Source organism: Natator depressus, chromosome 27 (assembly GCF_965152275.1).
Source record: "Natator depressus isolate rNatDep1 chromosome 27, rNatDep2.hap1, whole genome shotgun sequence".
In the NCBI taxonomy this organism is placed as follows: domain Eukaryota; kingdom Metazoa; phylum Chordata; order Testudines; family Cheloniidae; genus Natator; species Natator depressus.
Genome location: NC_134260.1, coordinates 13,175,806 through 13,202,190, shown reverse-complemented (window position 1 = coordinate 13,202,190; position 26,385 = coordinate 13,175,806). Strand labels below are relative to the sequence as shown.

Genomic DNA, 26,385 nt, shown 5'->3' with positions numbered 1-26,385 from the left:
GCAACTTTCAGACAGTGGGGTCCATTTTGGCCCAAGCTTGTCTGCAAGAGCTGAGTTAGTGGCAGGATACTTTATGCTTCCTAAGTTATTTATTGTCCTCTGCTACTGGGAATTGACAGTTGTAGGATTCATTTATTTTAAAGACGGCGTCGTGCTAAATCTTTGGGATCAGCAATGTTTTCTTTGTCTCCCTTCCTGCTTGTGGGATGTGCCCACAATGAGAGATCATGTGTTAGCTGAACTAAAATCTCTGGCCTTTCTTGTTTTAATTGCAGAAGCTCTCCTTGAACAGGCCATGATTGGCCCATCACCCAACCCACTGATCTTGTCCTACCTGAAATATGCAATCAGTTCGCAGGTAACAACCTCGGTAGCACTTCTCCTTTTCAAAGTGCATTACAGACACTGATGAATTAACCTTCCCAACCCCGAGTTAGGGGACTTGTTGCTCCTGGGAAACCAAGTTTCAGAAGTGAAGTGACTTGTCTAGATCCACAGAGGGACTCAGTGAGAGAGCCAGGATTAGAATGCAGAATTTCTTGTCTCCCAGTGCAGCACTCAATCATGCTTCTCTCCTCTGCAAGGAGATAGTGGTGGAGCGTCCCTCTGATCAGTACGTGCCAAAGCAATAAAGCTTCTGGTGGTGACCCGTGCATACAGGCGGGCATAGAGATCCCTTGCCCTTTAGACAGTTCCTTAGCTGCCAGACACTCTTGCTTTCCTTAGCTTGTTATTTAAAATTGTAGTTTAATGTGAAGTTTGTGTAAAGCAAATCAGTGATCACCTAAAAATGTCTGTTTAAATTTGTGCTGGGTCACTGCCAAAGCCCCTTTTTAAGAGACAAGTAGCGCAGCTGTAAAATGACCTCATTATTCCTTGGCAACAGCAATTGCATTTTAAAATGTTAGCTAATAACTTTCTTGCTCTCTTTTTTGTTCCTAGATGGTGTCTTATTCCACCGTCCTGACGGCCATCAGTAAGGTAGATCTTGACGGATGCTGTCTTTCATTTTACCTACAATCTATGCGTCCATTTCTGTCCCACTAACTCCTGCCAGATATAGGTCAAGCGGAAAATGACATCCTTTGCTGAGTCAGCAATGATCAGATGGCACAAACCAAAGAGATTGTTTCTGTGTCCCTGCTATGTGGAACAGGCTGTTCACCATCAGTGGAAAGAGATCACTTTGCCTTTCCTTTGGGAAACTGCGCGCAGTTCCTTGCGAGGCAGGTTTAAAAGCCTAATCCATCTAACGTGTGCACGACACATTTAAAACCACATGCTGGCACATCCTTTTCACAGCAGTCGACAACTCCAGCAGTGGTGGGGGAATCCAGGGGTTAATACTTAAAACCAGCAACATTGGGATGTAGCGCTGCCAGTTAATGCAGTGTCATAGCCAGAGACTAGTGTTTTTTCTCCTTGATGGGAGCAGTGTTAACATCTTAGTCAGTGTAACTTGTATTAAATGTCCCAGGAGCTGAGGTTACACGTGAAGGGTCAGTTTCACAAGTAGTCAGCACCCAACAGCTCCCACTCTTCATGGAGGGTAGGTCCATCACCGGCTATTAGCCAAGATGGTCATGGATGCGACCCCATGCTCTAGGTGTCCCTAGCCTCTGACTGCCCGAAGCTGGGAGTGGACGACAGGGGACGGATCACACAATAATTGCCCTGTTCTGTTCATTCCCTCTGGGGCACCTGGCATTGGCTGCTGTCGGAAGACAGGATACTGGGCTAGACGGACCTCTGGTCTGACCCAGACTGGCTGTTCTTACTGCGCAATGAACCATTCTGAAAATCTGCCAGTGGAGATGTTGTGTTTTAGTGACAGAGGGAAATGCACTCCCAGGACAGGGTGGTATGAGTTAAAAGTGGTTCATGTGAAAGATTGCTAGTGTCTGCTAGAGTAAGTTACCTTATCAGTGTTCCTCAACCTTTTAAAGTGGGGAGTCCTTGTTCTCAGTCACATATTTTTCACAACCCCTTATGTTTACTATAGAAATAAAGGGAATAAAGGATCGATGATGATAATGCTTTAATATTTATTTGTGTGTATGAGAGTCGAGAGGTTGACAGAGATCACGTGAAGGGTAAGAGCATGCGGGCTGTGGGGGAGTGAGATTTTCTTTGCTTTAGATTGTAATAAAACTTCCAACCCTTGGTAGCCCCCTGACTGCCTTTCATGATCCCCTCCCAGCAGGTCGCGACCCACCAGTTGAGAAGCATTGACCTAGAATCATAGAAATATAGGACTAGAAAGATCTTGATGGGTCATTGAGTCCAGGCCCCTATACTGAGGCAGGACTAGGTATTATCTAGACCATCCCTGGCGGGCACTTGTCTAACCCAGTGATACTCAGACTGAGGCTCGTAAACCACAAGTGGCTATTTAAAGTGTCTCCTGCGGCTCTTTGCAGCACGTGATATTAAAACCCTGTGTGATTTAATTATTAACCAATCAGGAGGCTTTTACTATGATGTTAACCAATTAAGTTATCAACTTGCACTACGTTATTAACGTATTTGCTATGAAAATTATATCGATCAATATTTCCCCTTGTCATACTGTTTACATCTGAGTAGTGCTATAGTAAATGAGACAATGAGTTCACATGATTGTGGCTCTTCTGGGTAATGTTGATCACTAATTTGGCTCCTGAACCACTGAGCTCTGAGTATCGCTGCTCTAACCTGTTTTTAAAAATCTCCTATGATGGAGATTCCACAACCTCCCAAAGTAATTTGTTCCAGGGCTTCAGCACCTTGACAGGAAGTTTTTCCTAATGTCCAACCTAAACCTCCTTGCTGCAATTTAAGCCCAGTACTTCTTGTCCTGTCCTCAGTGGAGAAGAACAATTTATCACCCTCCTTTTTATAACACCCTTTTACGTACTTGAAAACTGTTATCATGTCCCCCTTCAGTCTTTGCTTCTCCAGACTAAACAAACCCATTTATTTCATTCTTTCATCGTAGGTCATGTTTTCTAGACCTCTAATCATTTTTTCTTGCTCGCCTCTGGACTTTCTCCAATTTGTCCACATCTTTCTTGAAGCATGGTGCCCAGAACTGTCTTATCGGTGCTGAGTAGAGTGGTAGAATTACTTTGTGTCTTGCCTACAACATTCCTGTTAATACATCCTTCATTTCTGAGTAGCTGTTGAACTAGCTGCCAATACAAACTCTTGGCAGGGAGCCCTGTCCTATCCTAGAGTGGGTCACAGACTGTCTTTTAATGTTTCTTTTTAAAAACTGAGATCTATATTCAACTCGTCTGATGTTAAAATCCCCTTGTATTCCTGTGTTGTAGTTCGATGACTTCTCCCGAGATCTCTGCGTCCAGTCCCTGCTGGAGATCATGGATATGTTTTGTGATCGGCTCAGGTATTGGGCTGCTGTTGTGTTACATTGTGCTCTCTTCTGAAGGGTTGCGTGATGATGCTGTGGGAGGAGTTGCTCTAATGCCCCTGAAAGGCAAAGATCGATAACACTGATGAGCCAGCAATAGTGGATATGTGGGACAGCGGTTCCCAAACTGTGGGTCGCATACCCAGATGCGGTCGTGCCATCAGCCAGTAGGGTTGCAGTGATCCCTTAGAGTATGGAGGATGACACTTGGGGCTTGTCTACACTACATTGCTGCCCGCCGATCCGGGGTGTAGACAAGCCCTTGGTGACCTCCCATGTATGATGCATGGAGGACACCATTTTGCTCTACAAAGTAGCATCCTTTGCACAGCATGACCTCACACGCACCATATGTAAGAGGACACGCTGCATGGAGGACGCAATTTTGTAGAGCAAAATGGCATCATCCATGCAACGGGGCCTCACCTATGGTGTGTGCGAGGTCATGCTGTGCAGAGATGCCGTTTTGCTCTTGAAAATGACATCGTCCTGCTGTCTGGGGTCCCAGGAGGAAATGGTTTGTTACAATGAGGTCATTTTCCAACTTTTGTTCGGCAACCCCTGATGTAGGAGCTGGGCAGGTCACTTCCCTCAGCTCTGCCTGTGCACCTTGACTGACAGCCCTCCTGCTAGTCAGGTCCTGGACGCCCCACACAGCTGTGCTAAACACAGGGAATATAGGAATTGCCAGAGTGGCTCAAACCAGTGGCTCGCCCAGGCCAGGGTCCTGTTGCTGCCCATGGCCAGTGCCTGCTTTATAGGAAGGTACAAGAAACCCTGCATCTGGCATTATGGAGTAACCTGCCTCCACGGAAAGATATCTTCCTGACCCCCAGTAGTTAGAGGTAGGCTTAAACCCATACATTTGAGGGATTATATCCCTGCTAATGCATCCCAGTCCTCACCTGCGGCACCTCCTGCTCCACGGTCCTGGGTCGTGCACACCCAGCACTGCCAATGCACCTCATTGTTGCAGCCGTTGCTACTTCTGTTTCTGGACACACCTGGCCATTCTTGCAACCTTGAACGTTTGCCCTGGTGCTAGTCAGCAGGCGTTTGCCATGATGCTGCTGAGGCTGTGTCCAGAGAGCGAGCGAGGGGCTGATGTTCTGTTGATGATTTGGGGCATTAAACAGTTTCTCAAAAACCTGGAATTTACCTTAAAACCCAACTAAACCTGTTTAAAGGCGTCAATGATATTGCTGAGCGTAGCGTGTGCCGGGGATTGAATAGATGGGGTAGAAAGGCGGAAATAGCTGCTCTTCTATTTCCTGAAAAAGAATTGCAAGAATTAATATTAATTTGTCACCAAGTGTTGGCAAGGAGCTGCTGCTGGCCAAATGCAAAGCTGGCCGCGTCATCCAGTCCCTGGTTAATTTGATCCTCCATTTAATTAGATCCAAACCTCTGGAACCAAATGATTTGTGCTCCAGAAGAACTCCCACCCCATAGTGTGTCGATCAATGCTGATCACTTTTTGCAAGATAATTCAATTGCGGGCTTAGAAAAGTATATCCCTTTAATTAGAAGACCAGAGAAGCCAGGAAGACCCCGTGATGGTGAGATTTTTCAGCCATACTGGAGGTTATAAGTGTGACGAAGTGCTTTGTGTGAGTTGAGGAAGGAAAAACAGTCAACAGGTGGATGAAGTTCAGCCACATGTTTCAGCCAATGTGAATAGTGGGAAAGATGGTCCAGTGGTTAAGGTGCAGGGCTGAGACTTGAGACGTTTGGGTTCAATTCCCCAGCTCTCTGTGTGACCTTGAGCATCTCCCTCTGGGTGTGTATACGCTGGAAACGCTGCAGCCGTGCTGCTGTGGCACTGTAGCGCGGACACTTCCTACAGCAGCGGAAGGGGTTCTTCCCTCACTACAGTAGATCCAACTCTCCAAGAGGAGGTAGCTAGGTTGACGGATGAATTCATCCATGGACCTAGCCGTGTCTACTCCAGAGTTTAGGTCAGTGTAACTACGTTGCACAGGGCGTGGTTTTTTCACAGCCCTGCCTGATGTAGTTAGGTGTAGGATTGTTAGGTGTTTGGATGCTGCGGTGGTGGGGGAGCCTGGCTAGCTGGAATAAGGGGAAGGTCCCATAATGAGACATTCAAACCTAATCTTTTCTTCTGCCCCCCTCTCTTAGCTGCCATGGCAAAGCAGAGGAGTGCATTGGCTTGTGCCGGGCCCTGATGAGCGCCCTCAACTGGATGCTGCGCTGCGCAGCCTTCTATACGGAGAAGTTCAAAGAGATGCTGGACCAGGCGGCTGCTGAGAACCAGCTGAAGATGTGCCTGGAGCGGCTGGAGAAGATCCTGGGTAGCACCAAAAACCGGGCCCTGATTCACATCGGCAAGCTGGAGGAGACGTGTATGTCGCTGGGCCACTCCGTCCGTCCCACCCCCTCACCTCGGCTCGTCTTGCTTATGGCTCTGCCCTGGTCAAACCTGAACTTCTGAGCTTTCCTCCCATTCTCTCTCACTGCCATCCTCTCCATCACCTGGGAGATCGTCTTTGACTCCTCCTCTCCTTCATCCCGCTCAGCCAAGCCCTGCCATCACTGCTTCCCCCTCCCGTATCCTTCTCTTTGTCCCTGCTGCTCCAACCCCAGTTCCTCTGCCGTCTCAATTGCTGTAGCCACCTGCTCCATGACATGACACCCGTGCTGCCTGCCCTCCAGTCCCCGCTGCCCCGGAGGAGGAGTCTGCGGGAGCTAATGGCTGCTGCGGACTCGCTCCTTTGCGGTATGACTTTCCCCAGCACACCTGGAGAAGGCGCTGTGCAAAGCCGAGCTGTGTCCCAGAGCAGCTCTGCGGCAGCACAGATCTCGGCTGGGATTTCCTCCGGCCCCTGTGTGAGTCAGGTACCTCATTCCCACTGAAATCCAATGGGATTTGGCTGCCTACTCCCTTGGGCTCCTAGGCAAATCCCAGCCCTTGTCAGGACCTCTCAGCTGTACAGACCTACTGGGACTCTCATATCCTCCCTGGGATCCCTATGTTGAAAATCTTGCCTTCCACCCCCCTCCCCTTTCCTTCCAGCTTCGTGGAGCACCATAGAGCAGTCGCTGATCAAACTGGGGGAGAATCTGAGCAGCCTCAGTAACCTGCAGCTGCACAGCCAGGCGGACGAGTGCATCTCCCTCATCAAGAGGTAGCCCCACGGCCTTGCCTTCTGTGCGCTTGGGGTTTCGAGTTGGCGGGGGGTCCGGGCACCTGCTCTGCCTGTCGGCCGGGACAGCCGGGGTAGTCGTGGGAGCAGCACTGGGGGACGAGTGGGCGGGTCACATTGGCACAGCCCAGGCGGGCTCACTGCTGAGGCCTGTGGACTCTGCTCTCACCCTTGTATGGGTCCCGGCTCCTCTGCTGATGGCCAGAGAGCCACATATGCCTTCTGTGGCCGTTGTGGCAAATCCCAGCCCTTGTCAGGACCTCTCAGCTGTACAGACCTACTGGGACTCTCATATCCTCCCTGGGATCCCTATGTTGAAAATCTTGCCTTCCACCCCCCTCCCCTTTCCTTCCAGCTTCGTGGAGCACCATAGAGCAGTCGCTGATCAAACTGGGGGATCAAACGGTGATCAAACGGGCACCTGCTCTGCCTGTCGGCCGGGACAGCCGGGGTAGTCGTGGGAGCAGCACTGGGAGATGAGTGGGCGGGTCACATTGGCACAGCCCAGGCGGGCTCACTGCTGAGGCCTGTGGACTCTGCTCTCACCCTTGTATGGGTCCCGGCTCCTCTGCTGATGGCCAGAGAGCCACATATGCCTTCTGTGGCCGTTGTGCAGCCTGGCCTGCCCCGCCCCTCTGTGCCTCTGGTGGGAGCTGGCCCGGGGGAGGGAGGATGCAGGGCTAGGTGGAACTCCATTGCGTCCCAGGCTGGAAGCCCCCCTCATGATACCCCCTCAGCAGCCCCTCCCCCTTTAACTCTCCAGCCTTGTCTACATGGGAACATGACCGGAATAGCGATTCTGGAATAACGCCCATGTGGACTCTGTTCTGTACTAAGAGTGTCCATGCAGGGAACTATTCCAGAATAGCCAGAGGCTTTAAATTCACACCTGACCTTATTCTGGACTCGCTTCCCCATGTGGACAAGCCCTAGGACTGCCCAGAGCCCAGGGTGTTAAACACCAGTGACCTAGCCAGTGACCAAAGGTTCATTTGTCAAACCAGAGAAGAGTCTAAGGGCCATCGCCCATCCTGATCCAGACGTGGAAGCAGCATAGGGGAGGGTTGAAACCCAATGACCTTCAGCTCTGGCGGGTGTAGGTCTCCGCCACCATCACTTGAGCCCCCTGCCCGATTACCACTGTTCTTCTTTTGCAGCATACCCACTATGCTCTCGGCCCACTCCGAGCAGCTGAACAAAACCGGCTTCCCCACCGTGCATGCCGTGGTGCTGCTGGAAGGAACCATGAACCTCACAGGAGAGACCCAGCCTCTCGTGGAACAGCTGATGATGGTGAAGCGGATGCAGGTACAGTGAAGGAGCAGCAGCTTGTTTCCTCCCTGTCCTGGGTGAATCCTGACTCAGAGAGGCAGTGTGGTCTAATGGGACTGGAAGCCAGGCGTCCTGAGCTCTAATCCCGGCTGTGGCGCTGAATCTGTCTGGCCTTGGCAGGTCACTTCTTGTCTTGGTGTCTGGCTTGCACAGAGGGGGGTGAGGCTGAGGCTGGTCACTGATCTCGCAAGAAATGGAGGGAAGTATGACTCCCTCCAAATCCAGTTGTGTGTCACCCGCATTAATGCCAGGTGGGTCTCTGCCCCATCCTTCTGGCTGGTCCGTGTAGGAGGTTTAGGAGTCTGCTTTTGCCTCTGGAGAATGGGGTTACTCCTCAAGTGGCAGACACACCTGCTTTTAAATCAAGAGGCTCACGGTTCGATCCCCTCTGACGACCCATGCAGTAGGGTGCGTGTGTGGAGGGGGTGGCATACACTGGACTCTCTGGGTCTGAGATCTGTTCCATCCCACTTGTAGCGCATTCCCTCATCGCTTTTTGTGCTGGAGATCTGGAAAGCCTGCTTTGTGGGCCTGATCGAGTCTCCAGAGGGGACAGAGGAGCTGAAATGGACGGCCTTCACCTTCCTTAAGGTAACCCTTTGTCCTGCATCCTGCCCCTGCCGACAGCCCGGAGTCTGTCGCTGCCTGGCTCCCCCAGGACCTGCTGAGCACCAAAACCTGGCCGAGCAATTACCTCTCCTCTCCCACTGCTTCTCCCCACACCCGGGGACCCTTTTCATGCCCCAGCTGTACAGAGCATGTTAAACTGCAGTCTCGGAGGCTGAGCCCGCAGGCAGCATCCGTTTACACGAGCCACCAAACATTGATTTGTCAGGCTTATTTTAGTTTAGCAAAACAGCTTTCGTGTCACTTTGTTCCTGGCTGTGGGGCGCGGTTGGTCTTGGCTTAATGGAGAACCTGCGCCCTTGTGGGATATGACATTGGCTTGACTTTATCCAGCTGTATGCAGACAGGCCCTGATCTTATTTGTCAGCCAAGAGCTGGCTCAGCAACGGAGAGATGATCCCAAGGTTCAGATCTCAGTAGGTTCTCTGCCTCCTTCCCCCCCATGCCTCACGCCTTTTTCCTTGGAGCTTTTGGTCCCGGTGTACAATGTGGGGATGGTGGTTAAAGCACAGGGTTGAGAGCCAGGAGACCTGTGTTCTGTTCTTAGCACTGCCATGTTGCTTTGGCCATGTCCGCCTCAGTTTCCCCATCTGTAAAGCAGGGGTGATAGCCTTGCAGAATGCTTTATAAATGCTAAGCGACTGTCTGATTTCGATCAGAGGGGGAATAAGTGTTGTGTTAAGACCCCGGTGCTGTTCCTTTTTCACATTCCTCCTTTGTCCTTGGCAGACTGAAAGGTTATGTGTTTAGCATCTTTCTTTCCCCTCTCCCCAGTGTAAACAGCAACCTATGGCCCTGGATCCCCTGTCCCAGCTCTTGTCCGCTTTTTGTGAAAAAAAAAAAAAAGGGATGGTGGACGGGAACTGACCCCAGAACAAGCTCAACACATTCCAACTTCGTATTCCTCCATCTCATCCCCAGTAATCTCTGCTGGGACTGACAGGTGTGAAGGGAATCGGGGACCTAATGGAAATGAACAGACACTCCTGCTTCAGCTCTGAGAGATGGGTTAGGAAGAAACTGTGACACTTCCCTTCTGTGTGGGTGATTCCATAAATGTCCACGAGGGGGCTTTCCTCCCACCTTCCTCGGGAACAGATGGTCCCAGGGCGTTGACTAGATGGGTCGCTGGTGCAGTTCTGTGGGGCAGCTCTTAGGGGTGTTTCCTCTAGGGCTGGTGTATTGTGCCATGATGCCTGGGTGCGAGCCATGTATCGTGCTGCATGAGCCTGAGTCTCTGCACCCAGGATCTCTTGGGCTAGATCTGAATGTTTTAAAAAACTGTTTCTTTCAGATCCCTCAGGTTCTGGTTAAACTGAAGAAATATCCCCAGGGAGAGAAGGTGAGTTGCTGTGACTGTTGGTATTTAGTATTGATCATTTACAGTGCAGGTGTGTGTGTACACACAATACACACACACACACAGATCATGTTTGTAATGGAGGTGCCCAGGGACCAGATGAGATGGAGGCTCTGTTGTGCTAGGCACTGAACAATCCCAGAGTAGCAGACAGTCACTTCCCCAAAGAGTTTACGGTCTAATAGCCTGGGAGGTCACATGCTTTGTAACTTGTGTCGTCTGAACTTGTACGCACCAGGGGCTCCTTGCATCCCTCCTGCCACCCTCCTACCTCCCTCTATTTCAGGGACTCTCTGAAACTCTGCCCGGGGTTGTGTGTGCCTCCCATACCAGGGTGGTCCTCCCCCCCGCAGCAGGGGCTCTGCGTAACCCCACCCCACAGCCAGTTTGGGGCTCTGTTGTACTAGACACTGTACAAATATAGACCTTGCTCCCGCAGAGACATAGGCCCGTGCTCAGCTTTGCACCAGGAACGATCTGATTGGTCAGCAGGACCCCTCGTGTCTGTAACCATAAGCATGTGTGTAGGTCTTGGCAAGATCGGGGCCATGTGGCCAAGGGCACTGCCTGCCCCAAGGAGCTTACAGTCTAAAAGATGAGACGTAACCGGGGGAGGAGACAAACTCCTGGCCTCAAGGGTGTGATGGGAGGATGGGGTACCACTGTGATAGCTGGTCTAGGCTGAAACCCCTTGGGGGAAGGTTTATGGCCGGAGGTCACAAGTCGTCCCTGCTTGGCTGCTCTTATCATTTACCACAGTGCTCTTTTGCTATCTCTGTGGGTGATTTTGTTTTGAGGGCTGGGAACTCCACAGTAAAACACCAACCCAACCCATTTCTAAGGATCTCCTCCCTCTCCTTGCTGAGCAGTGGATGTCAGCTTGTAATGCATGAGCGGAGGTTGGGGCCTGACTTTCATGGCAAGTGTCTGGAGCGCCTGTTGCTGCTGTGGGTTGTGTTCCTGCCGTGCTGTGACTTCAGTGGGAGGCGGCACCTCTGAACATCAGACTCTGGCCGCCCAGCCTTCCCCGTGTCCCAGAAGCACCATAGGATAATCCATCCCTTTGCTAACGTCACACTGACCAGCCAACACTCTGTTGGTCCACCAGGTGAAGCTGTGCAGAGTTATTCAGCTGATGGGGCAGAATCGAGCCCAAGTTTCTAAGTGGCTTTGTTGCTTCAGCTGAAAGAATCTCTTGTACCTTGTGAAGCGAGGTCTGATGGAGCTCTTGCCTCTTGTGTGGCTGCAGGATTTCACTGAGGATGTGAATTGTGCCTTTGAGTTCCTGCTGAAACTCACCCCTTTGCTGGACAAAGCTGATCAGCGATGCAAGTAAGTCCTTCTCCCTCCCGTGTCTGCGCCTGACCTCGGAGCACCCAGGGGAAAGGGCCTAAGCATGTGGAAGGGCACGGCTGTTGTATGCCATGTGCGGGGTCTTTCCTCCTCCTCACTGCTGTGGGAATGACTGGATTCTGTTGAGAACCATTGGGCTGCGCGCAGAGCCATGGGGACAGCATGTCTCTCGTGCCGGAGGAGCCCCACAGCCCCGAACGAGTAAACTGGCCTGTGTCCTGGGTTTAATCTCTCGTAGAAAACTTGTGCTCTTAGCTCCATCTTTCTCAATTCCAGCTGTGACTGTACCAGTCTGCTCCTGCAGGAGTGTAGCAAACAGGGACTGCTGTCTGAGGCCAACATGACCAACCTGGTTGCCAAACGGTAGGCCCCCAGCTCTGCCGCTTTGGGAGTTCCCCTGTGAAATTCCTGCACATTGATAGCAGCTGGGTCTTGCTGCCATCCCTTTCCCCAGGGAATCACTGGGTTCTGGGGGCTCTGGGTGTCTTTATTCCGCTATGAGGAAGTTAACGGGACAGTTTGGATCTAACCAGACGTCAAAACCCTAAAGGAAGAGTCAGTCAGAGGCGGGGGCTAAAAGACCCTAGGTGTGTCAGCCGGAAGAGAAAGGCCTTTGTTGATCTCTGCTGAGCACACAATGGGGACTGGGAATGAAGGGGGCCTTGTCGGCCCAGGGAACTGCCTCCTCGGCTCAGATCTGCTGCTCTGGCTGGCCACAGGCTCCCTATGTGGGGAGGGGCGTGGGTGCTGGATTCCCGCGGGCTGTATTAACCCTGTCCCGCTTGGTGTAGATGGCACTCTTTGGTGAAGGGAGTGGGGGATCGCAGACTCAAAGGACATTGTTTGGAAAGCAGGGGAAAGAGGGGGCCCCTCCTCTCTGATTCCTTCATCTCCGTGCATCTCTCCCCCAGGACGGCTGACCGGGAGCACGCGCCACGCTTGAAATCAGCAGAGAATGCCAACATCCAGCCCAACCCGGGGCTCATCCTGAGAGCCGAGCCCACTGTCACCAACATCCTCAAGGTAACTTCCCCAGTGCTCCTCGCCCCTGTCCCAGACCGCTGCGGACACCTGGGACCCTTGATCGCTTGTGAGCAGCTGTAATGCTCCAGGTTCTCTCCCAGTGCTGGGAGAAAGGCGGCACCTCTAGTCAGCCTTGCAGGCAGGCTCACTGCGGGCAGCTGGCAGCCAGCAGCCCTATGCCGCACCATTGGGATCAACGGGTGTCCTGTTCTGCTGTAGTGGCTGTAAGAGTCAGAAGGGCTGTTCCCCATGCCAAGCCACCCCTTTAGCCGCGCCTGGAAGCGGTGACCTTATCCAGCATATTCAAGCACTTGGGCTGTAACAGCATGATTCAGGCCTCTGCAGGCAGAGAGCTCTGTGTACGTCCTGCTCCCAGCTCCTTTCTCTCTGGATAAAGTACACAGAGCTCACACAGGCAGATGCAGTCTTTCCCTGCATTGTTACGGCCGCCCCGCTCCCCAGCTTCTGAATCAGCAAGTACATTTTGTCCCACAGGTCCCACTTGAGCCGCAGCCGGTGGTGGATTATGCGTAATGACAGCTCTCCTTGGGTGGTGTCTGAGCAACGCTAGAGCGCTGTCTGGCAGGGCTTATCCCTCTGGGGAGACGGGATCTCTCGTTTTCTCATGTAGACCAGAACCACGGGGCTTCTGATGAGGACTGACTTGCATATGGCGTTATCGACAGCCAATCGGAGAGCTCCAGTCATGCCCAGATTTCTACAGCCGCTTTATAACACTGTTTAAAACTGCTTTGTTCCCCGGCCCCCCGTTTTTTCACTAGACCATGGATGCAGATCACTCCAAATCCCCCGAGGGGCTACTAGGCGTCTTGGGCCACATGCTGTCTGGGAAGAGCCTGGATCTGCTGTTGGCAGCTGCAGCAGCGACGGGGAAGCTGAAATCTTTTGCTCGGAAGTTCATCAAGTGAGTGACTCCAGAGAGATTGTCTGTGCTGGGTTATCGCTGGGCGCGGGGTGCCACGTCAGCTGTGTCACCTGTTTGTGCCTCAGACCTCCCACCTCTGAGCAAAACGAGGGAAGCAGGTGGCCGCAAACATCCAGGAGATAGAATGAGGCCGGATCGATCTGTATTTTGTGTCCTCTCATGCTATGGGTGCAGCAATGCAGCCGGCTTTGGCCACGCATCTGCCTCGGCTGGCGGTGGGAGCCGTACAGCAAAGCCCCCTGTGGTGCTTTGAGAACGTGTCTTTAATCGGTGCTTTTCAGCAATCTCGGGATAGGTCTGCAGATGTTCAGAGCTCAGATCGTTATGCGGGGGGGTTTGTTAGCCTCCTGTGCTGGAAACATACCACCCAGGCACAAAATCCACCTGCCCCAGCCATGATATCGAAAACAAACAGCCCTGCTACTCTGCTTGCTCGCTAAAATCCCTCGCTGTCCCCAGGCGGGCAGGGGAAAAGCTGCGGTGTTGGATGGTGCATTAAAAATAAGTAGCTAGAATTGTGAGGTTGAACTCGTGTACTCTAAAACCAGCTGACGTGGGAGGGCACATGGTAAGCCAACTTGAGGCAGCCGGGCCGAGTGGACAGGACATACACTTGGAGTCAGGACTCCTGGGTTCTGTTCCCAGCTTTGCTGTGGACTTTCTGTGCAACTTTGGGCAAGTCCTTTCCCCTCTCTGTGCCTCAGTTTCCCCTCCATCCCTTAGATTATGTCTACATTACAAAATTCTGCCAGAGTAGCTATGTCAGTCAGGGATATGATCCCTGACCCACCTCGCTGTGCCAGCAGGAGCCCCTAGTGTAGAGCTGAGCTTTTATCGATTATCGCCTGTTTTGTTTGCATGGGGCACTTTTAGTATACTGGGAAAGTGCAGCTTTAGCTGCATCCACGCTAGCCGTGCTTTCCTGAGAGATATATACTGGTATTCCTGTAGCAGCAAAGTGCTCCTCATGTAGACGGGCTTAGTCTATTTAGATTGGGAGCTCTGGGGCAGAGGGATACCTCTCACTTGTTTTCTGTGCAGCACCCAGCATAATCCGAAGTGGGGTGTCCAAGCACTACGGTAATATAAATAAGCAGGACCTTTTCCTATTTTGACACGTTAAAGCCCTGCCTGTCAGCTGGAATCATTCTTGGGAATTGTTACTATAGTCAGACCAGTCTTGGGCAGAACCCAGGCTGGGGGTTTGGAGTCATTTTTATTTTGCACGCATTCAAATCTTCAAACCACTAAAGCATATGAAAAGAGAGTGCGAACCAAACAGCCAGTGCAGCTGGGGTGTGGTAGTGGGTCGGGTTGATGTGGTGCTGGCTTCTTAGAACAGGTGTGCGTGTGTTAACGTACAGGGTGCCATCTCCTGGGTTAGCCTGAATCCCCCCTGTTCAGTGCACCCATGTCAGATGTGGCAGATGCTGTTACTCTGCTAGGATTGATGGATGGAGCAGTAGCGGCTAGAGGCCAAGATCAGGTTGGCTGGGGCCTCTAATCCTAATCCTAACCGCAGGGACTCCCAGGCTAACCAGACCAGGCAAAGGGTGGGGGAGAGCAAGGGTCATTCCCATTTAACCCTGGGCATTGGAAGCCCAGAGGGGACATGTCATTGAGCTGGGACCTGAACCCAGGCCTACAGAGTCCCAGCCCCGCGTCTGGTCTCCTTCCCCTTCCATCTTTAGACGGGGCCTGCGCCATGGAGCCAGCAGAGAAAGGAGCCGGTGGGAACTGGGGAGAGGGTCCAAGCTGGGCCTGAGCTGCCGTGGCAAGTGAGGGTGGAGGAGGCTTGGCGTGGGCAGCCGGCGTGGGCAGCCTGCCCTGCCCTGGGGATAAAGAGGTTTCAGTTTCACCAGCCACAGAGACCGAACCCTCGGCTATGGCGCTTCATTGCTTCTTTCTCTGCCCCTCTTCAGGCTGAATGAATTTACCAAGCACATCAGCGGAGAAGGCTGTAAGTGTGACAGGGCAGCTTGAACTGCAGAGCCCCTTACTACTGGGTGTGGAGGAGCTGGGCCCGGGCCCTTTCGTAGAGCACCCCCGGTCTGAAAGGGTTAATGCCGTAGTGTAACAGTAGAAAGCACTGTCCCAGCCAGGGGCCTGCACAAGGGGGCATTGATTCACTCTGGCAGGGTCCAGGGCTCACTGGGGTTCTTTATCCTCTCCGGCAGCACGTGTGCATTGCATTGCCCTGCAGCCCCCGCTGCTCGTCCCCAGCTCAGTTGCAGATCGGGGGCTCTGTGATGGGGGTGGGGGAGATGAGTCCCCCTTCCTTCCCCGGGGGGAGGGAGAGATTGGCCTGCTGCCAGTGCCCCTTAGCCTCTCCCTCTTTGGAAGGGATGATGTCTGAGCACAGGACCCAAGATAAGGATTATGAATATATTTGCATGTGATTAAACATGTGAAATGCTCTGACCTTCCATTGGCTGGAGGGAAGGCTTAGCTCCAGGCTCCATGGCCGCTCAGTGGTGCAGCAGGGTCTCGGCTCAGGATGCGGGGTGGGAGCTAGTGAAAGTTCCCTGCCCTTGGACGTGTTGGTCCCTCAGGTGAGGCCGCTATGCAGGAGATCTGGGTGGTGTGAGCACCGACCTGCTCTCCCTGCTGGCAGGAGCGGCGCCCCACGGGAGGCAGCATGTGCCAGTGCAGTGGGGTGGGGGAGGTCCCTCCACAGCATCCCACTGGGGCCTTGAGGGAAGGAGTTGGGCGAACTGGGGTTGGAAAGCTCCTGTGGTAACAGCTTGGTTTCTCCTTCACAGCCAAAGCGGCTTCTGTCAGGGCCCTGCTGTTCGACATTTCCTTCCTCATGCTGTGCCACGTCGCCCAGACCTACGGCTCTGAGGTAGGCTGCCCCCCGTGCGTGTGGCTCTGTGGACCGGTTTCTCCAGGAAGCCTGACCTCGTGCCATCCAGCTAGGAGATCCTGAACGAATAAACCTGAGCTCAGACCATACAGCACTTCTACAGCTTAGGCTAATGCACTGTGGCTCTTGGTGTCCCTCTAGTGGCTGGATCACATAGAGGGCGCATCTAACGGAGCTGGGTCTTTTCGTTTGGGCGACAGAAGCTCATGCTTTTGGATCCAGAGGTGGTGGGTTTGATCGCCAGAGATGGTGACCCGCTGGGGGCATCACATTAGGGCTCTCTGTGCAGAGATCATCGGAGCATTTAATTTCACCTGCTTCCTTTCAGCTTGGAAAAGAGAGGGCTGGGTTTGGAAAGAGCAAGAGTCCTGGTAGCTGTGGGTACTCCTGTTGTGTTCTGCTCTCGGGCCAACGGACGCATGAAATTAACTTCCAGCCAAAAGTCTAGTCAGTGGCTGCTGACTTCAGCTGCTAGCTGAGGGCATGATGGTTTTTCTTTTCCCTTCCCCAGAAGCACTGAGCACCCAGAACTCCAGCTGATGTGAACTGCGGTTGCTCAGCACCTGTGAAAACCAGGTCAAGGGGCTGCCAGCTGGGCACCCCCAAACCGAGGCCACCCCCATTGTTGGGCATGACAGAATGGTTCATCTGCTGCAGGGATCCCTGGCTGAATGTCCTGAAGGGGTCCGATCAGATGATCATAGCCTTAAAGTCTGTGACCCTGTGAAAATCGATGGCCGCTCCTGACCTTGGCTTACCCTGTTCGTTTTCCTTCCCCTCGCTGCCTCTCGTGTCAGACCCACAGAGTGCGGGCATTTGGCGTAACCTTGTAACATCACAGGAGTCGGAGATAGAAAAAACCATCCCCTCCCACTCCTGCTTTGTTTCCTAGAGCTGGGTCTGGATTAACCTCTGGCGAGATGGGCTCAGTGATCGACCACGTCTCTTCTCATCTCTGAATCCTCTCATCCTGCTTAGTTTTGAGATTAATATATAAGGATGCCCACGTGGGGGCGCTGTGCAACTACAGTTAACATGGTCATGCTCATGAAAGAAGGCGCTAACGCTGGCTCAGAAACGCCAGCTCTTTCGCTTGTCCATGTCCATGTTCCTGTTTGATTCTGGGGGGTCTGTTTCCCCCCCATTTGCCCCCAGGTCCCCAGTTGGGTAAGGATGCAGCATTGTCCTAGCCTGTATGAATACCGTACAGACAGTCTAGTGGTGAGCAGCTCCAGGGGTGGGTAAGGGGAACTCTCTCCCCTCTATTAAACATGTTTGTATTTGGGGAGTTAACCTCTCTATTCTGGGCAAATTCCCAGCCTACCTCCCTTTTTCTAACTTACAGAGGATAAAGCTTAGGACAGGGGAGTCAGGACTCCTGGGTTCTGTTTCTGGTTGTGCCACTGACTCGCTCTGTGGCCTTGAATAAGCCACTTCCCTGCTCTCTGCCTCAGTTTCCCAGTCTCTAATGCCCACCTCTCAGGAGTGCGGTGAGGATTAATTCAGTAATGTTTGGAAGGTACTGGTAGATCCTTGGAGGGAGGGGATAGAAAGGAACAAAGGATTGCTAGTAAACTCACCCTGCCACTTCAGCTGGCTTTGTTGTTAATTATTTTCCATCATAAAGTCTTGTGCAGCTTGGCTGGGTTCTGCTGAACAGCAATGGCATGTCACCCCAGAGGTGGCTGCATTCTGGTGCTGCTTAAAGTAATCCTAACATGTCTCTCTCCGGGGCCTTGTGGGCCTTGCCTACTGTTTGTGTTGTGTTAGAAGGCTAGGGCAGTGCGCAGTAATAGTCCTATGTACTCGGTAGGGAAATATACGGGTATTCTTGAATCTCCACAGCTTGGGAGCCAGCCGTACTCCGCAATCCAACCCCGCTCCATTGTATGTCAGTGCACAGTCCAGCCAGTGGGCCAGGCAGCAGCCTCCTGTATTCTGAACGGGGAAATTCACAGCCGTGTCTCCCGTCTGGAGATTCTAAAAGCCGAACTCCCACAGGCCCCCCGAGACGGTACCATACAGCCAATGAAGCAGCAGTGCCAAGGAAGGCAATGCTACACCCTAGCAGTTCACAGTCCTTTGGCACGTCGCACATGCCCAGATCTGCTCCCAGGGCACGTTAAAGGGGACAGATATCTGGGCAAGGGAATTGGGTAGCTAGTGAAACAGCTCTTTGGGGGAGGTGCGACTCCTCCCGAGACGGGTTTCTTTTGGTTTAACCTTGTGCTGTGGGTTGGTTCAGCTGGAGTCCCTGGCGCTCGGCTGCATTGCAGCTGATTTGCGTTCTGGTATTTCCACCCTTTACTTGGCCCGCTGTGCAGCAGAGCCGGGCTCCTTGTCGGCTCCTTCCCCAGTCCTGCTTCCTAACGCGGGCTGTGAGAGCCTGCAGGGTGCTGTCCCAGCTCACCGGGCTGGGGGGGCCTAGGGGAAGCTCCACACACCAGCAAACCGAAGGCACGGAGGCCAGCCTGATGCAAACATCCCGGCTCCTGCAAGCCCAGGATAATCCTTGGCTCCCTCACTGCTGGGATTTCCTGTGCACAGGTGTATTGGGAAGTCATTATCCAAAACATTGCTAGGAACCTGGAGTGATTGGTTTGTAGGGAAGCAAGGGATGCTCCCTAGGAGGGCTTGGGGGCACTCTGCACCCAAGGAGTTGGCAGGGCAAGAATCCCTGCTCGTGACAGATACGCCAGGTCCTGGTGGCAGTCGTTCCTCCATCCAAAGAGCACTTTTTAGAGGCTGACGTAGGACCTGCTTCCACTCCGTCACTGAAATGCAGCCACCTCTGGGGTGGAATGTGCAGTCTGTGCGCAGCACAACAGGAAGGGAAGGAGAATCCCGTGGGAGAGTGACACTTCAAGGGCAGAGAGTAACTCGCCTCATTGGGACTGGCCAGAACCATGGAGATTTGCCTTTTCCCTCAGGAATAGTCCCCTGGCATTAGCCACATTGGCCCCTGTGTTTGCTGTTGCATCAGCTGTGAGCTGTGCATTGGCTGGGCTGCTCCGCGTTTTCTTAGGGGGCCTTTGCTTGGGACCTCTTTCCAGGTGATCCTCTCAGAGTCCAGCCCCACGGGTGAGGTGCCGTTCTTCGAGACCTGGATGCAGACCTGCATGCCGGAGGAGGGGAAAATCCTCAACCCAGATCATCCCTGCTTCCGGCCTGACTCCACCAAGGTGGAATCGCTGGTTGCTCTGCTGAACAGCTCCTCGGAAATGAAGCTGGTGTACGTAGCTCCCCTGTGGGTGTGGTGGGGGTGGGGGGACCCGACTCCCACCCATACTCCAGCCTGGGCTGAGCTAGATGCCCAACAGAGCCATTTGCTTGAGCCCATTCTACCAGAAGCCAGCTTAGGCTGATGGCCAGCAGCGCGGCTTGCCCGTGGGACCCACGCTGCCGCCAGTACGTGACTTGCCCCTTCGGGCTGGTAGGGTCGTGGTGAGTGAGCGTTTAAAGGTATCCTGTGCCCCTGACCGGGTCTCCCTCTGTTTCTCCCTCCCCCTCCCGGCAGGCAAATGAAGTGGCACGAGGTATGTCTCAGCATCTCGGCGGCCATCCTGGAGATCCTCAATGCCTGGGAGAATGGAGTGCTCACCTTTGAGTCGATCCAGGTAGCTGTGCCACTGGCTCCTCCCCGGGCACCTGAGGGGAGCCCTGCCCCACGGGGGTAGAGCCGAGGCACAAACCTCCCTGGGCTGGGTGTTTCCAGAAGGCAGGTTTGCAAATGTTCGCCTCACAGACTCACCCGAAGCATGAGCGGGTCCCGGGGGCCGAACGCCCTTCTTGGTCTGAATACCGCCCCTCCAGGATAGGGGTTCAGCACAGTGGGGTGGGGGTGGGGGGGTGAGAGAGAGAACCCTGAGTTACAGGGCCTGGTAAACAGGGACGTCCGTCTCTACAACGGCCAGTCCAGCATCTTTCACCAGCCTTCAATTAAAACAAAGAAACCATGCTTAGAATATCACCGCTCACCATAAGTGTGATCTGTTTGTCACGTGCTCAGTGGTACCAGCCTTCACAATGTAAGTGTCTAATGCCAGTGAAACTGGATGCGGGTGTAAACTCTCGGTTAGGACCGAGTCTCTTGTCCTGCATTGTGGGGTCCAGATTTTGCTCTTTGGTGGGAGCTTTCCCCACTGGGCATTTCCCTCAGATGCTTTATTGCAAAGCATATCTCTTGTTCCTCAGCAGTCAGACACCTCCAGAGAGCAAAACTAACAAACATTCAGCCCTTTGGTAGGGTGGAGACACGTACAAAATCCTGCCCTGCTCGCTGACCTGTGACCTTGGGCGAGGTGCTGCACCTCTCTGTGCCTCAGTTTCTCCATCTGTACTGGGGGATCTCGACACTGATCCTGCCCCACTCTATCAAGTGCTCTGCAGTCTGGGGAGAAAGAGCACCATAGAAACGCTGCGTACGACCATTCGCTTTCAGCACTTGCCACCGAGGGGCTGGTCCAAGCTTTCCACTGCCTTCAGCAGGGATTGGGCAAGGCCCTGGGGCTAGACCCACCCCCCTGAAACGGATGGAGTTGCACCGGGGTGGATTTGGTTCTGTTGCTTCAGGACCCCCCAGCGATGTGAAACAGAGCAGTGTCTTTGGAAAGAGGGTGGGGCAGCATTTGTGTCTCGTGCAGAACCTCAGCCGTTTGCCTGTGTCTCGCCCTCAGAAAATCACGGATAACATCAAAGGGAAGGTGTGCAGCATGGCCGTGTGCGCCATGGCCTGGCTGGTGGCCCACGTCCGCATGCTGGGCTTGGACGAGCGAGACAAGTCGCTGCAGATGATCCGGCAGCTGGCCACATCCCTGCAAAGCGAGAACACGCTGCAGTTCTACAACGAACGGTGAGGGGCGCGGTCATGTGGGGAAAGACAGCAGCCATGGGGCTGGGGTCTTGTCTCCGGAGGGCTCAATTTCCTGCCCCTTGTAGCTTTAAATCTCAAACTGGACATTGCTGGAAGGAGGTCTCTGCAGAAAGCAGGCTGTGGGTGCGGAGTGCCCTCTCATTCAGCTTGCTCTATGTGTCTCTGCTTCCCAGCGTGGTGATAATGAGCTCCATCCTGGAGCACATGTGTGCCGACGTCCTGCAGCAGACGGCCACGCAGATCCGATTCCCCTCCACGGGGACAGACCCCATCCCCTACTGGAACCTGCTGCCCCCGAAGAAGCCCATCAAAGAGGTCCTGACAGGTGTGTTCACCAAGGTGCTGGAGAAGGGCTGGGTCGACAGTCGCTCCATTCATATCTTCGACACGCTGCTGCACATGGGAGGTGTCTACTGGTTCTGCAACAACCTGGTCAAGGTACGTGCTGGGGGACGGGGGGGGCAGTGTCATTGCACCAGGGGGCTGTATGTAGAATGGTGCCAGGTTTACATGTGGGGAAACTGAGGCACAGATGGCGGGGGTGTTGGAGGAAGTGGCAAGTTGGCAGCTGAGCTGGGAATAGAACTCAGGAGTTCTGGCTCCCAGACCTCTGCTCTAACCATTACATTCCGCGGCCTCCCTTTTGCCGCTCTTTCGGACGTGCACAGGTAATGTGTGTTGCTTGCAGGAGTGGCGGCCGTGGCTGCCAGAGATCCCCGTGTCCGTGGCGATAGTGGCAGGGCTGCCAGTCCACCCCTTGATTTGTCCCCCGCCATCTCCCGCTAGGAGCTGCTGAAGGAAACCCGCAAGGAGCACACGCTGCGGGCAGTGGACCTGCTCTACGCCATCTTCTGCTTGGACACGAACCAGCTGACGTTATCCCTGCTGGGCCACGTCCTGCCCAGCCTGCTCACCGATTCCTCCAAGTGGCACACCCTGATGGACCCGCCTGGCAAGGCCCTTGCCAAGTAAGGGAACCACCCGGCCTGCCTCCGTCGGGGGCCCTTTGGCAGACGTGTACCGAAGAGTCCTTCTTTTGGAGCTGGGGGGTGGGGGAAGACTGGGGATCCCTGCTGGAGGTGACCCATGCTCTCCGGGCAAGTCAGTGGCACACCTGGGAATAGAACCCAGGCATCCTGCTTGCCCATTCCCTTGCTCGAGACACGGCCTTCCTCCCTCAAAGCAATGACTAAGCAAATCTGGCTAGGCTAGCAGGAGGCATGAAGTCTCCTGGATTGTGTGCGTGGGGCTCAGTGGGGAGAGCCGTGAGGGCGAGGGGGAAGCGATAAGCTGCCGTGTCATGTTGGGAAGCTCATGCTGTCGATGACGCTACCCCCCAAACAATGAGCCAGCCATGGAGGCAGGAACCCACATCCTCTTGAGCACCGGCCGCTGTGCTGCTGAGGTGATACTGAATCCAGGGAAACCGCCCCCTGCAGTTCACGCTACTTTCCTTTCCTGTGATTCTCACGCTAGGCTCTCTGTGTGGTGCGCCCTGAGCTCCTACTCCTCCCACAACAAGGGCCAGGCATCAGCCAGGCAAAGGAAGAGGCACCGAGAGGACATTGAGGTACGTGTGTGTATGTGGAGTGCAAAGTCTGTGGGTTGCGTGGATCTATATCCTGGGGACAGTGCACGTCTGGGCAAACCCATCTTAAGCAGCCACTCAGGACGGGCTGGAAGCCGGATTGTTTTTGAGAGAGCTGGTTTTCTAATAAAGGGAAGGCTGCCATCTCTCGGGGGTACTTTGGGGTTGGCTGGTGCAGTTTGTTCTCTTGACCGTTTTCGCACGCACACGTGCATGCGGTGATCCCGCCACACGGAGCTGGACTACACCTCTGCTTGCTGCGTGTTCAAATCCCCCACCTGGCCACATGCCTTGCACTTGGTTTCACCCAGTCGTGCTGCGCCCTGCCCCCAGGGAGGGGTGTGACTGTGAGGCTGGCCTGGATAGCAGCCAAGCCGGGAGACCTTCCTGGTGCTAGGGGTGCCCAGCGAGCTCCAGCTCAGCCATGCCTGAATCTTCTGCTTTCCTCCTCCCCAGGATTACATTAGCCTGTTCCCACTGGACGACACCCAGCCGTCCAAGCTCATGCGCCTGCTGAGCTCCAACGAGGAGGACGCCAATGTTCTGTCCAGCCCTAGTAAGTGGAATTGTGGCACCAGCTTCCCAGAGGCAATGTGGCCTGTGGGCTGGCATTGGGCGTGGGGACCTGGGCATCAGGAGACCCTGGTTCTGTTCCTGACTTTCCTCCACCGACGATACCTTGGCCAATCACTTCATTGCCTCTGTTTGGTCTGGGGCTGTTAATACTGACCCACCTGCCTCACGGGTGACTTGCTTGATATTTGAATGCGTCAGTTGCTGTATCAATGCAAAGCACTTGTCTTAGTCGTGAATCTGTGCAGCTGAGGTGGCTGAGAGCGGAGGGTGCTCAGCCCCTCATGGATTCAGGCTCTCTACATCAGTGGGGCGACAGCGTTCTGTGCCCTGCGCTGCAGGGCAGCTGCCTCTCATTTGGAACGCAGCTGTTCAGCGTCTTCAGAGGCGGACCACAGAAAGCCGTAAGCAACGGCATGGGGGATGCGCTGTGACCCCAGTTTGGGGACCAGGTGGAGGAGAAGGTGAGGAAGGTTTAGAGACATCACTAAAGAGGCGTTCGTGACTTGAAGCCATAAAGGTGGGAAGCAGAAATGAAGGCTGGGCTCGTGCCTCAGTTTGCTTCCTTACGATGCGCGATGGACCTGCGTGGGGACGAGTGTGAGGAAGGCTGCCCTGCTTTTTAACACCTGGTTAACCCCAGTGTCTCTCACCCACTTGAGAACAAGGGCCCTTTTTGGGTTAAATCTTCCTCGCGTTCGCCCTTTGCGTATGGGGCAGGAAAGCTCTCTGCCAGCAGCAGAGACCCCCCGCCACGTGCTCCAGCCGAACTAGCACCTGCAGGAGCTGGCACTACTGGTACCGTCCAGGTAAAAATGTACGGGTCTGGAATTTCACTCCGCCGCGGCCTTCATTAAAGAAGCAAAATGAAGCTAATTTTAAGAATTCCACGCAAGTCTCCTTGAATGTAACATTTGATTGTTACTGGTGTACGGATGAATAATCGTTGCGACAGATCCAACAGGAAACGCATTCTGGGCTCTTGGCTTATATATAGCAGGATGTTACAGGTCAGAAATGTGCTCGCTCAGATTCGACTGAAGTGAATCAGAGATGCCCTTGCAATTCTCCAGCCCATCAATCTGTTGAGTAGTTTCCTTTCAGCACTTGTCCTTTAAACTGGTGATTTCTCATGGTTTTGTTGCTGTATAAACATGCATGACGTTCTGTGTGGTTTTCCCCTTATTTCACCGTCTTTCCTGTTCTTTCTTTCAATGTGCCTTTTTCTCCCCTTTTCCATGACATGTAGGGTTTTTTTTTTAATTTGCTGTGACGGAGCAGTGATTTGGAAATCCTGCTTCCTGAGTTTACACTTAGTTCTCGAGCAATTTGCATGGGAATATGCTTTTTATTGGCATCCTTAGCCACCTGTCCGGTCCTGTGTGATCTCAGAAGCTAGGCAGAATTAGGCCCAGTCAATATTTGGATGTGAGACCTCCAGAGAAAATTTAAGCTGCTGTAGGAAGTGAGGTTAGTGAGCCAATAGGTAGCACGCTGCGATCCAGTACTGAACAAGGGACACTGGGCTGCTGTGTGTTGTCGAATGGGCAATCTTTTGGCTGAGATGTAAACCCGAGGTTCAGACTGCCTTGGCTATTCTCGGTCCCGTGGTCTTTTTCCCAAAAGTTGCAGTGTTAAACTCTGGTATCTTGGTCAAACTTTAACTCTGATGTTAGAATTCTGCCTTCTAAAGAACCGTGCGGTTAGGCTCTGGAACAGGCTTGCACAGGAGGGTGTGGACTCCCCCAACCAAAGATTTTTAAGAACAGTTTAGACAAATGCCTGTCCGGGATGGTCTAGATTCACTTGGTCCTTCCTCAGCTCAGCGGCTGGACTTGATGACCTCTCAAGGTCCCTTTCAGCCCAGCGTGTCTATGAACCCTCCTGTCCCCAGTTATGACATTTAAGAAAGTGATCAGTAACACCCTGCCCTGTCATGCAGTGTTGTTGTGAGGCTGTTAAACAGCTGCCGTGTTCCACCCCAGAGCTGGCTGATTTCAGTGCTGGTGATGTGAACCATAAGAACAAGATGTGCATCAGTTGAATTTTATCAAGTACTTCCGCACGAAAGGCACTATATACATGTTCTACTGCTTTATGTTAATCATGATTTTACTGAGTGTCAGTTCAGAGCCATTATTCCAACCAGACCAGATGTGGATTGCTGGGGAAATGAAGACAGATACATCTTTGTAATAAACACTGTTAAGCTTTGCATGCCTCGCTGGCTTTCAGGAAGCCCCAGAAGCATCTGGGCTTGTGCAACAGTGACGCACAGTGACATCCAAAAATTAGCCATGGCATTTTTTAGTCCAATCCAAGAATGCCTAAAATCCTGTGATGCATCCGATTGACCTACAGTAATATTAATGATAGGAGCCAATGGGCAGTAACCAATCCCCTCAGTGTGGTGATCAACATAGAAATCCAGGTGATGAGTTCAAACAAACAGTGAGTTTGTGTGTTGTGGGTCTGAATTTCCAGCGTGGTAGCAGAAACAAGTTTTCTCCTACTCCAGCGTTGGAATGGGCTAACATGGCAACTCAAATCCACATGTGTGTTGTCTTCAGAGATCATCTTAACACCTCGCATTTGGAGCCAGCGTTGGATCTTGCTCCGAACTTCATAACTCCCCTTTCTGCCTGATGGACCAAACCAAAGCCCTGGATCCAAATACCCCCAAAGGCTAGGAAAGCTTCAAGGGAGCTTTCTGCCTTTGATTGTGTTAGAGCAGAATGAGCCTGGAGAGCCGCAAGTGGCTCTTTAATGTGTCTCTTGCCGCTCTTTGCAGCACTGGTTAGTAACTTAGATTGGTTAATAATTACATCACACAAGCAGGATGCTTTTACTATGTTATTAACCAATTAAGTTATCAACTTGCACTACACTGTTAACTTATTTTCTGTGAGAAATAAATATATAAACTAAATATTTCTACTATCATACCATTTAAATATGGATATATAGTATTGTAGTAAATGAGACAATGAATTCACAAGACTGGCGCTTTTGGGTAATGTTGATCACTAATTTGGCTCCTGAACCGCTGAAGTCTGAGTATCGCTGTGTTAGAGATAAAACTGAGGGTTTGGGGAAGGCATCTTATGTGCCCCCCATTGAGGGTGGAGGGAGACCCCTCGAGTGGCAGAGCAAAGCACACCCGCAGGTGGGTTCTGTACAGCAGGAGTTTTCGGCTGTCCCTCTCTGCAGGGATGGGGGTGCGTCTGGCTTGGTTTTCTCCATGGTCCTGCGGTGTTCAGATTAGGAAGGG

At 53.0% G+C, this 26,385-nt stretch overlaps 2 protein-coding genes and 1 non-coding gene across 3 annotated transcripts in view; 2 read left to right on the top strand and 1 right to left on the bottom strand.

Annotated features, from left to right (window-relative positions):
* Window positions 1–26,385, bottom strand: part of PSMD3 (proteasome 26S subunit, non-ATPase 3) — a 108,421-nt gene that overhangs the window by 36,729 nt on the left and 45,307 nt on the right. The gene's annotated exons all lie outside the window — the stretch shown is intronic.
* The window catches only part of MED24 (mediator complex subunit 24), a 35,311-nt gene that overhangs the window by 4,774 nt on the left and 4,152 nt on the right, over window positions 1–26,385 (top strand). The window contains exons 3-23 of the mRNA XM_074940459.1: window positions 276–358; window positions 943–981; window positions 3,312–3,385; window positions 5,549–5,772; window positions 6,444–6,555; window positions 7,731–7,881; window positions 8,383–8,496; window positions 9,827–9,874; window positions 11,142–11,224; window positions 11,522–11,608; window positions 12,157–12,268; window positions 13,051–13,193; window positions 15,137–15,174; window positions 15,977–16,059; window positions 19,134–19,312; window positions 19,598–19,697; window positions 20,757–20,932; window positions 21,127–21,391; window positions 21,740–21,921; window positions 22,430–22,523; window positions 22,998–23,097. Coding sequence (XP_074796560.1) covers window positions 276–358; window positions 943–981; window positions 3,312–3,385; window positions 5,549–5,772; window positions 6,444–6,555; window positions 7,731–7,881; window positions 8,383–8,496; window positions 9,827–9,874; window positions 11,142–11,224; window positions 11,522–11,608; window positions 12,157–12,268; window positions 13,051–13,193; window positions 15,137–15,174; window positions 15,977–16,059; window positions 19,134–19,312; window positions 19,598–19,697; window positions 20,757–20,932; window positions 21,127–21,391; window positions 21,740–21,921; window positions 22,430–22,523; window positions 22,998–23,097 — 2,487 coding nt within the window. The remainder of the gene's footprint in view (window positions 1–275; window positions 359–942; window positions 982–3,311; window positions 3,386–5,548; window positions 5,773–6,443; window positions 6,556–7,730; window positions 7,882–8,382; window positions 8,497–9,826; window positions 9,875–11,141; window positions 11,225–11,521; window positions 11,609–12,156; window positions 12,269–13,050; window positions 13,194–15,136; window positions 15,175–15,976; window positions 16,060–19,133; window positions 19,313–19,597; window positions 19,698–20,756; window positions 20,933–21,126; window positions 21,392–21,739; window positions 21,922–22,429; window positions 22,524–22,997; window positions 23,098–26,385) is intronic.
* On the top strand, window positions 15,544–15,651 carry LOC141978721 (small nucleolar RNA SNORD124). Its single transcript, XR_012636421.1, has one exon. It is a non-coding gene; the product is annotated as a small nucleolar RNA SNORD124 (small nucleolar RNA).